At 34.1% G+C, this 11,952-nt stretch overlaps 1 protein-coding gene across 1 annotated transcript; it reads right to left on the bottom strand.

The window, feature by feature from the left end:
• Positions 1-731: 731 nt before the first annotated feature.
• LOC133323150 (probable GDP-L-fucose synthase) lies at positions 732-6,119 on the bottom strand. Its single transcript, XM_061532104.1, has 2 exons — positions 5,877-6,119; positions 732-1,457 (listed from the first exon to the last, which is right to left on the bottom strand). The coding sequence occupies exons 1-2, from the start codon at positions 6,114-6,116 to the stop codon at positions 732-734; spliced, it is 966 nt and encodes a 321-aa protein (XP_061388088.1). The 5' UTR covers positions 6,117-6,119.
• Between the last annotated feature and the right edge of the window lie 5,833 nt (positions 6,120-11,952).

Here is an 11,952-nt window from a genome sequence, read left to right as displayed (position 1 = left end):
GTGAACTCGGGGCACATATCAGCTCTCTATTTCAACGGGTGATGAAAATAGCTACACCAGGTGACACCGTGTGCCAGTGTCCACAATTAAGATGAAAGCATTTAACGTTTCAAATTACAACTGTAACATCATATATCGTAAATTTTGGTGTTATCTCCTCGGATCGGGGCATTCTTATACCATGGAGCACACATATTTTTGCCTGCCGTATAAATGATATACTAGGAGACCATCCTTAACAGCAGAAGATAATCTACTACTACACAGGCATTTGTAGTGGGGACATTAGTAGGTGGACACAATACCGAACAAATGCCCAGCAAGTGGACTAAGGCCACACGACACGCTGAATTTATTCAATTGTAGAGCTGAATTCGGACACAGAAGAGTGAGGATAGATCAACACTTGCTAAATCGACATGGAGTTTTATTCCGATGAAGAATATACATTATTGTACAATGTGATGCTAGATAATTAGTTCCATTTATTAATAATAAAATAAAAAACAAGAACATTTTAATTAATCTTTTTTTATTTCCATTTAAGTATAGAACATGGATATTTGTTTAACAAAAAACATAGAACAATTTCAAAAACAAGAAGACGAATACAGGGTATTATAATTTATGTTTATTATAAACGAAATTTTAAATGCAGAATTACATTAAAGCATAGTAGTAATAAAAAATAATTTCATAACATATTAGTTGTGCTAAGTTGGAACATCTCTTTATTTTCTTGCTTCTTCATAATGTTGAATATACCAATCGACAGACGTTTTTATGGCCTCTTCAAAATCGGTAAATTTAAAGTCTGGTAAAAATGAGCGCAATTTTTTATTGGAAGCTGTCTTCTTGTATTGTCCATCGGCTTTCGTTGTATCACATTCAAGTTTTCCCTTAAAGTTAAATGCCTTTGCTATGGCCTTAGCAACATCGTAAATAGTAACTTCCTGCTCCTCGTCTACACTTAAAATAATGGGTTCAACACTTTCATAATTTCTCAACACCCATATCATTAACTTAGCCAAATCAATACTGTAAATAAATTGTCTTAATGGTTTACCGGAACCAAACACCCTGAATGTTTTCTCTTCTTCGGCGATTTCTGGATTTTCTTGCATTAATTTGTGCATACGATATATCATACCGGGTATAACATGACTAACATTCGGTTTGTAATTATCGTTTGGTCCAAAAATATTACACGGAATGACTGAAGTAAACATACAACCATATTTATCGTAATAGGCATGATTTTGTATGTCAATTAAACGCTTGGCATACGAGTAACCGTAGTTGGAGGAATGTGGTGGTCCATTATGTACCATAGTCTCATCAATGGGATATTCTGTTTTGTCAGGGAAAATACAGGTGCTGAGACAGGAAACAACTTTTTCACATCCATGTGCGTGGGCGGCTTGTAAAACGTTGTCATTTATTTGAATATTAATACGCTGTAAAAATAGGAGGAAATTCATATGAGCTTTTATTATAATAAATGTATCAATATATGATTTATAATGAAGATGGCGTTAAGTGAGTGGACGAGCTGGACAATAGAAGAAGTGTAGCGTATTATCACATACTGGTCCGATTTTATGTAAGGTGGTTCTATGTTATATGGGGCAGGTTGTTGTCGGTGGAGGATTGTATTGAATCCTTATTCTTGAATTGCTTTATCTACATCAGTATGTATTAAATTCCACAATACTTATCGAGGGGCCCTGTTTTGTACCTTTGATTTCACTCCCACTAGGTCATGAAAATCCTTTCTGATGTGCCCGGTCGGTGGACGCATATTTATTTGGTGAAGATTTGGATTTCTGTTTCTATAGGACCGGAACCAAATTATAGACAAATCAACCAACACATTCAATGGCAGCCCCATCTCCGCCGACCAAGTGTAGAAGAGATCGGTAGGTGTTCATCGTTTTAAATATGCCCTCTTACTTTAAACCTTTTTCTGTTTATGTCCCGTATAATCTGTGCTCTTCCAGAATAATTTCCCTTATTCTCTTCTGGAAAAAAAGTCTCTCCTCGAATATTCAACCAGGAACATGGAACTGTCGATTTGCTCTGCTAGATCTTTGTAATTCGATGACGAGCCCTTACGACGAAATTTTACCTTTTTCGCTACACGTTTGCAAATGCCCTCATCTGAAACTTTTTTCTCAGTGTAATATATAACTTCAGTAGTGTTGGCGGTTTATTTGGGATACCATTTGTATTTTGTTTTTGCAAAATAGTCAGGCTGAATCCCAGTTTGTTGTTTTTATAAAAAAAAACCAGTAAGGAAAGTAGTAAAGTCGGACGGGGCCGACTATATGATACCCTTCACCACTATGGGTATATTAAACAGGACTATTAGCATGAAATTGGATGAAATAAAATATGTGATATTTATCTAAATGTTAATCTACGTAGATCTATCCATAAAGTATGTAAATCGACTTCAAACAAATATAAATGGGTCATCCGTTGGGCTATGTCTGTACTTCTAGAAAACGCAACTACATAATTCTATGCTCAATTTTGTACGTTGTGCAAAATTTGATGTCAAACTGACTAACATGAGGAGTTTGATGCCCAATTTACTTGAAATCGGGCGAAAATATATTTGGAAGCTCTATCCAAATATTAAGCGATTTCAAACAAACTAGTGACAGGATAGGTTATACTAATTTCAGAACGTTTTGTTCCTATTGGTTCTTGGTGCGTCAATTACTTAAAATCAATCTATAATAAAAGGGAGCTATATCTAAATCTGGACCGATTTTCACGAAACAACGCAGACATCACTCTAGGCTCAATTCAGTACGTTATGCCAAATTTTGTGCAAAACGAAAGATATATAGGGACTTTGGTGCAACATTTACATGAAATCGGACGAAACTATATGTGGGAGCTATATAGAAATCTGGACTGATTTTCTCGAAACTTGGCAGACATCATTCTAGACTCAATTCAGTAAGTTATGCCAAATTTCGTGCAAATCGAAGGATATATAGGGACTTTGGTGCACCATTTACATGAAATCGGACGAAACTATATATGGGAGCTATATGTAAATCTTGACCTATTTTCACGAAACTTGGCAGACATCATTCTAGGCCTAAATGATTAGGCTGTACCAAATTTCGTGCAAATCAAAAGATATATAGGGACTTTGGGGCACCATTTACATGAAATCGGACGAAACTATATATGGAAGATATATCTAAATCAGGACCGATTTTCATGAAACTTGGCAGACATCATTCTGGGCTCAATTAAGTACGTTATGCCACATTTCGTGCAACTCGAAGGATATATAGGGACTTTGGTGCACCATTTACATGTAATCGGACGAAACTATATATGGGAGCTATATCTAAATCTGGACCGATTTTCTCGAAACTTGGCAGACATCATTCTGGGCTCAATTAAGTACGTTATGCCAAATTTCGTGCAAATCGAAGGATATATAGGGACTTTGGTGCACCATTTACATGTAATCGGACGAAGCTATATATGGGAGCTATATCTAAATCTGGACCGATTTTGTCGAAACTTGGCTGACATCATTCTAGCCTCAGTTCAGTACGTTATACCAAATTTCGTGGAAATCGAAAGATATATAAGAACATTAGGGCACCATTTACATGAAATCAGACGAAACTATATATGGGAGCTATATCTTAATCTGGACCGATTTTCTCGAAACTTGGCAGACATCATTCTGGGCTCAATTAAGTACGTTATGCCAAATTTCGTGCAAATCGAAGGATATATACGGGCTTTGGTGCACCATTTACATGTAATCGGACGAAGCTATATATGGGAGCTATATCTAAATCTGGACCGATTTTCACGAAACTTGGCAGACGTCATACTAGGCTCAATTCAGTACGTTATACAAAATTTCGTGCAAATCGAAAGATATATAAGAACATTAGGGCACCATTTACATGAAATCGGACGAAACTATATATGGGAGCTATATCTAAATCTGGACCGATTTTCACGAAAATTGGCAGATGTCACTCTAGGCTTAATTCAGTACGTTATGCCAAATTTCGTGCAAATCAAAAGATATATAGGGACTTTGGGGCACCATTTATATGAAATCGGACGAAACTATATATGGGAGCTATATCTAAATCTGGACCGATTTTCACGAAACTTGGCAGACAACACTCTAGGCTTAATTCAGTACGTTATGCCAAATTTCGTGCAAATAAAAAGATATATAGGGACTTTGGGGCACCATTTACATGAAATCGGACGAAACTATATATGGGAGCTATATCTAAATCTGGACCGATTTTCACGAAAATTGGCAGACATCATTATAGGCCTAAATTATTAGCCTGTACCAAATTTCGTGTAAATCGAAAGATATATAGGGACCGTTTACATTAAATCGGTTAAATATATATATGGGAGCTATATCTAAATCTGAACCGATTTTTCCCAATTTCAATAGGGTTCGTCCTTGGGCCGAATAAGTGACCTATGCCAAATTTCATCCAATTCGGATCATAAATGCGACCTGTACTTTGTTTACAATTTAACATGGACAGACAGACAGACGGACGGACATGCATAAATCGACTTAGAAAGTGATTCTATGCATATTCTCAAACGAACCATGGGTCTATCTCAATTATTTTTGCCTGTTACAAACATATGCACAAAGACATAATACCCTGTACCACAGCGTGGTGAAGGGTAGAACAACTATTTATTAATGGGGAATGTATGGCATTGTTTGCCGAGGGATGCAGCAGGGAAGACTATAGTTTCGGATCACGCCACTGATCCTCATCAGTTCCCTTAGTTTTTTGTTGGGATATTCTCCCCAGAAGCTATTGTTAACCTCGAAGTGAGGCACCAGCGAAATTCTCATGCAGTTTATGTCGTGGGCCAGCTAAGTACTTCGTTTTGTTACAAGAGACATTTGGGTATGAAAGGTTTTTTGTATAGAAGCAATAGCTTCTGGGGAGAATATTCCAACAAAAAACTAAGGGAACTGATGAGGATCAGTGGCATGATCCGAAACTATAGTCTTCCCTGCCTTACCCATCGGCAAACAATGCCATACATTCCACACTAATAAATAGTTGTTTTTTATAAAAACAACAAACTGGGATTCAGCCTGACTATTTTGCAGAAACAAAATGTAATATATAACTTCATATTGGAAAATGTCTATTTCACTCGCAATTGCGGAACAACTCTAGTTTAGTAAAAACGATCAGATTTTTCTGAAAATTTTTCCAGAGGTAGGTCTTTTTACCCTAATTATGGGGATATCTTTTTTTCTTGGGGGACGTACCTGGTTACCCGGTTAATTGACCCGGAAGTTCGGGTACGGGTACCCGGTTATATCCGGTTCTACGGATCCGGTTGATATAATATGGGTATCATTTTAAAGGTTATAAAAATACCTTTCCATTGAGTAATATGATGGGTTATCTCAAACCATTTTGGAGATATTGTCAAAAAACTGGGTTTTGGTCCCCATTTTTTTTTTTTTTTTTTTGAAAAACTCCCTAAAAGTCGAACTTGGGTCCATTATAGTCCCTCTCCATCCCAGACTCAAATGATAGTCCACGATTTGCCCTTTCCAAAATGGTACGATATGTGGCTGTATCTGTTGTGGATCAAAAGACATGGGCCTTAGAACCCTATAAAAAACAATCTGATCGTTTTTACTAAACTAGAGTTAAGCCTCCATTGCTGTATATTGGAAGACATCTCTATATTAACATCTGTTTCCATTATTTCTATTATTGGATTCCGTAATAAATTGCTATTATCCAACACAGCACACCCACCCACTTCCCCCACAGCAGACATTTGGAAAAATAACAAAACACTCCAACACTTACCAAAAAATCCAAATTATTGTTCATGTTGTGGAACAGGCCACCAACCATTGCAGCCAAATGAATAACACAATTTGGCTTTACCCTCTCGAATAACGCCTTGGTGGCACTTTCATCGGTTAAGTTACAATCCTTGGAGCCGGCAAAATACCATTCTTCTTCGGCACATTTCTCCTGGGCAACAACATCCTGTAATGCTTTGCCCACCAAACCGGTGCCGCCAGTAACCAGAATTTTACGCATTTCTAAAAGATAAAATATATATTAAAATAATTTATTTATTTTTCTAAAAAAAATATGAAAGTGCCAACCTCAACAAGTTGTTTCTATTTTGGTGCGAAGGAATTATAAAAGCAAATTAACTGATAAAGAAGAGAACAATAACAAAACGGTCGAAGGTGAATAGGGTTCTATTAGAAAGAAAATGACTAAATCGAAATAGGAATTTATAAGTTCGACAATTTAATGAATTATCGATTAATTTAAGTGTGTTATGTCATGTTCACATCAAATGTATTTAAAGGGAAAATATATATTGTTTGTATTCAAAAAATGGCGAATTTTTAGAAATGTATGAAATGTATGAAATGAAAAACGAATTTATAGCCACCCGGATTTATTCTTGCGTTTCCATATTGTTCAGTTAGTTTGAGCATTCAAATTGAATTGAAATGTGTAAAATTCATTTATACATCTCCAATTTGTATGCCAAATACTACATTCTCATTTTAAATAACATACACTTGAAGTGAAAACGTGTCTACGTGTCCAATAAATATACCATGTATTGTTTTGAATACCATGCCAAATAAATTCAAATTTAATTGAAATAAAAATGATTTTCACAGCGTTCGTTTGTTCGTTGTAATTACTTTTTTATGGATTTAACAAACATTTCACGTTATTCCGTAATGGATTGTAGGGAGAAATCATAACCTTTAATTTTTCGCGTTTTTAGTTTTGTGTTGGAAAAATGTCACATAAACAAACCAGTTTATTTCATATTTGACAGAAGAAGCCACCACCTACATAGTCGCTCTTTGTTATTCACCTCAAGCTGTCCTACCTTGTATTGTTGTACCATGGTTTACTGTTTAAAATAGTTCTCAGAAAACAACACCATCTGATATTTGGTATTTAAAGCAAAGATAGTTCGGCAGCATCAGAGAGTAATAGATATCCCGTGAAAACATTGTCAGTTAATTCAAGTCAACCCAATTGTTGATATTTTGACAGATCTATATGAATTCTTTATCTTGGGAGATAGATAGCCGCAATTAAAATGTCTCGAATATCTTCATTTACTCAGACGCACAGTGGGCTAGAGTACCATGTTTTCTTGGATCAAATCAGGGAAGCTATGTTAGAATAATTTTTCTTTATTTTTCAGTTAATACCATTAAAATAAGTTAAAAAAATGTTTTCTAAGTATATTTGAGTATAATTTTATTAAGTAGTGCCAAATATCAGTGTAGGTATATAGTGCAAGGAGTACAATATGATAACTTAAGCATTGAATTTTATACATCTTAAAGTTAATCATCCACATCGTCATCATCCGCAGCCAGGGATGGTCCGTATGACGAATTTTCAGGTTTTCGACTGTCAAAAAGGTGTAAACGTCGTACCTGTATAAAATGTAGTAAACGTCATTTATTTCAATATTATCACCATATACAAGAACATATATTATTTTTACTGTATATCTGGCTATTCTTTACTGGAACTGATAAAAAATTCTGAATTTTTTTAAGAAAAAAATTTTGATATTCGATATGAATTTGAGTAAAGCATACGTTATTTCCATATCGATAAATGTAAATAGCTATTTTATAAAAAACATAATGGTTTTGAGTGCGTTTCCGACGTTTCTGACGTATGTATTATACGTCGGAAATGTATGTCATTTACGTCACTGTTTCTGACAGGCCATCTCTGTCCGCAGCATCACCAACTTCTGATGATTGCTCAATATGTAAAGGGGCATTTGACACAATTTCGGGTCCGTGAATAAAAAACTTGTGCAAAGTGGTAGGCATATTATACCAAGGATACGTTTCAACAAAAAGTCGTCCTGTATTGTGTGCATATATTTGAAATTTTTCATTATTAATCTCATGGCCACTGGATACAGCTATAACCGACACGTGCATTTTTATTAAATTAACATATATTTTTGTTATTTCGGCAGATTTTTTTTAGCGTTTTGGTGCGTTTTTTTGATTTCTTTAGCTAAAAATGTCATCTTGTCATTCATTGTTTGAGCGCTCGAATTCATCATAAGCTTCGACGATTATAAAAAACAACGTTCGAACTTGTACCTATAAAACAATGTTAATAAAGAACCCTTTTACCCGACTACTTGAAACTGCACAACACAATCACTATTTGTCAAAACAATGAATATTATTAAAATAAACAAAAATAAAATATTTTTGTAACAAAGAATATTATTAAAAAAAAAAAACAAAAATAACAACAATAAAATAATTAGAAAAAATAACATGAAAAAGAAGAAAACACAACACTCAACAACAGCACCAGCCACGAGATCAATGTGACTTTTAGCTAATTTGACTGCTGCAAAACTTGTATTAAACAATGCATAGCTTCTAAAAGGCACAAAAGGGCAGCGTAAAATTTTGCAATACAACACAGATTTATGTCCTCTTTAATATAAACCAAAAATTATGACACTAATGTGGACGAATAATAACTATTTATCCATTTAAAATATAAAAATATTAATTTTTTTGGCTTTTTCAATATAAATAACTAAATCTTAATCACTTCCAAACACAATTTCATACTCAAATGTTAGCGAAGTATTTGCAAAATAACATAAACTTCATGGTTCCATTGAAAAATGTTTAACTTTTACAATACTTATTAAAATAAATAAAATTTTCAACGGGAACGTTTTCACTTTTTTCAGCCTTTTTTGGCACAAAAATTTCTATGAAGTTTGACTTTGAAGTTTCACTACAAAAATGTAGATGTAGAATTTTATATACTTTAACCGTGTGCAAAAATTTTTAACGATACTTAAAATTTAATTTTTTAATTAATCCAAGGAAACAGGGTATTCTAACCCACTGTGAGACGTTTAAATAAATTTTGGAACAGACCAGAGCTCTCCTTGAACCGAGTATAGAAAATTAAGCACAATTGTATTTGTTCAGTACATTTTTCAGTACCATTTTAATCGTTCATCCAGTATAGACTTAATTCATTGAAAATGCTCTTTTAATAAAATTGATTACCAAAGAAAAACAGAATTTTTAATTCTCAATATGGAGCTTTGTAAGATCAGTGACTTTTGACATAAAAACCTTTAAGACCCGTTCCGTGGACGTTTTGAAATTTTTTACAATAAGTAGGGCCTGATTATAACGGTTTCCTTGCCGAAATCCATACTTGCGGATATATAATTCTCTAAGCAATATGAATATACATTTAAGGAGGTTGAAGGCTGGATTACAGTCAATACATCCTGAGATATAGAATTTGTTCCATGAACAAGAAAAATTATATTTCAGTTTAAAATGTAATATTTTGGAATTCACAAAATGAAATTGAAAAACCTGAATAAATGTCTATGAAATTTATATTTCTATTACCAATAATATGAGAAACACATATGAAAATGCTGGAACTTGCGAGTTATTCCATGAAGAAAGATTTGTTTTCTCAAACATTCCCAGGAGGCAGATTAAGTAAATTGAAAACGATTTTCAATTTACTTAAGGGAACCCCCATTCTCGATTTTAATTTTTCAAGATTTTCAATGGGCTGGTAAATCAATATCAATGCTTGTTACGGTTTGTAACTTTGCACATATATATTTGAAGATTTAAAAGAGAAGAAAAATAATTTACAAAAAATTTTTGTTATTGTTTTGTTGTCGTTTTTTTGTAATTAAAGAAAAGTCCTTATTTTTGATGGCGGGCATGATAACTCCTCACTGGAAAATTGGAATCCGAAAATTCCAACGGTGTTAGAAAGAGTAGATGTCTAGCTCTAGTATGAACTAGGATTATTGACTTCGATCTAAAATTAACAAAATGGCGGACCTTTGAAAAAATCTTTTTTTGAAAATTGCCGATTTTTGACCAAAAACCACGTTAAAAAATAAGGAAGATTTTCACCGATTGGCTTTATCCTAGTTCATACGAGAGCTATACACTACCAGAGAAACGATGCAAAATTTGGAACCGATTGGATTATTAGTTTTTGAGTTATCGTGCCCGCCATTCGCAAAAAAATGTTTAGAGAAAAACGCGTTTAAAATTTGAGAAGCCCTTCAGCCGTCACTTGATGCTGACACAATAAATCGGCTATATCTTCAAGAGTTCTTGAGATTTTCACTAGAAATTTTGTAGAGACATTCTTTAGTCAGTGTAGATTCGAATTATATCAACAAAAATTTTGACCCCGAGAATGGGGGGGGGGGTCCCCTTAAAAGCAAAATGTATTGTGTGAATAAGAGAGCAAACTCGTACTCAATAAATGGTGAAACTTTGTAAATTTATAGCTATCCGAATTTATTCTTGCATTTTGTTACTGCAAATTAGTCAGGCCTAATCCCAGTTTGTTGTACTATAGTTTCGGATTACATGATATCGAAGAAAATAGTAGAAATTAGTAGATTATTTCAGTACGGGAAATAGTTTTCGAATTAATTATATGAAACTCCATAAAATATATTGCCTGTTCCCGTACTGCATGAAACTACTACTTTTTACTACGATAACGAATTTCCGTTCTGCTATCGAAGAAAATAGTAAAATCTAGCAGATTCTTGCAGAACGGTTATATAAATGGTATGTTCCTGAAACTGCAAGAATGTACAACTTTTTACTCCGATAACAATTTGTCCCTTATGATATTGAAGAAAATAGTAAAAAATTGTAGATTATGGTAGTAGGGCAATAGATGAAAAGTCATATAAAAATGAAGAATTTCTTTTTCCCCAACCTAATATTAGGAAAGTTTCGAGTTAAAGAGAGGAGGTGGTCGGAAACCAAAAATTAATAAGCGCATGGATACTTGCGAGGAACTTCGAGGTGTTAAAGTTTGTCACGAACAGACTATATTAAAAAACAAATACTCAGCATGAGGAGCACGAAAAGAATTCTTATTATTTACAGCAAATACATACAAAAGGTTTTCATTCGTCAATATTTTACGAAGAAATCGGAGTATGGTGCAAGCCTTTAAAACCCTAGAAAGACAGAACGTCATCCAAACAGTCAAATTTGGAAAAATGAAAATAATGTGGGGGTGCATATCATGGAAAGGCGTGGGAGGCTTAGCTTTTATGGAAATATCGATGATAATGCACAATTCACATATAGGTGGATATGGATTCATAATAAATATAAGAAAAGTTTTAGATACACTAGCCCAAAATAGCCGTAATCCTATAGAAAATTTGTGGGTCTATTAAAAAAAATTGGCTAAACGGCAACCAATAAATATAAAAACATTAAAAACTCGATGACAAAACGTCTAAAATGTGTGGTAGATGCAAAGGGCGGCCACATAAAATATTAAAACTATGCAAATCTGAGTTCAATAATACGGAGATCTATTAATAAGGTCACCAAGATAGCAATCGAAATCGGAAAACAGCTGTTTTTTCTCTAATGTCAAAAATTTCGACTTTGTTTACGTTTTCATAATGAAAGTAAATTCACAATAATGCATTTTGAGAGCAAACTTGAGAGGTATCGATAATCAGCTGGTCTCCCTCGGTGACCTTATTTATAGGCCATGAATAATACTATTAGAGCGCGTCTAGACTAGTTAATCCACTCGATTTCAACTGGCAATTCCATAGCGTATACGTCATCTTAATCATGTTCAAAAATCCAGTGGATCATTTTTGAAGTATGCGCTCTGGAATTGACATGTTCCAAACGTTTTCAAACATATTTTATGTTCGATATAAAGTCCTGAGTCCTCATAGGATCTTTCCAATTTGTAAGAAGGTATGACAAAAGTAATTTTGGGATTGGGTGGTTGCCCTTTTCGCACCCTCCTTTATTTGAAAATAAGATGCCGACATTACAAAAAT

This window comes from Musca vetustissima, unplaced genomic scaffold (assembly GCF_032173495.1).
Source record: "Musca vetustissima isolate MV318-11 ecotype Yass unplaced genomic scaffold, APGP_CSIRO_Mvet_v1 utg127359, whole genome shotgun sequence".
NCBI classification, from domain to species: Eukaryota; Metazoa; Arthropoda; class Insecta; order Diptera; family Muscidae; genus Musca; species Musca vetustissima.
The sequence above is the reverse complement of the archived record's forward strand: the minus strand, read 5'-3'. Positions and strand labels throughout refer to the sequence as shown.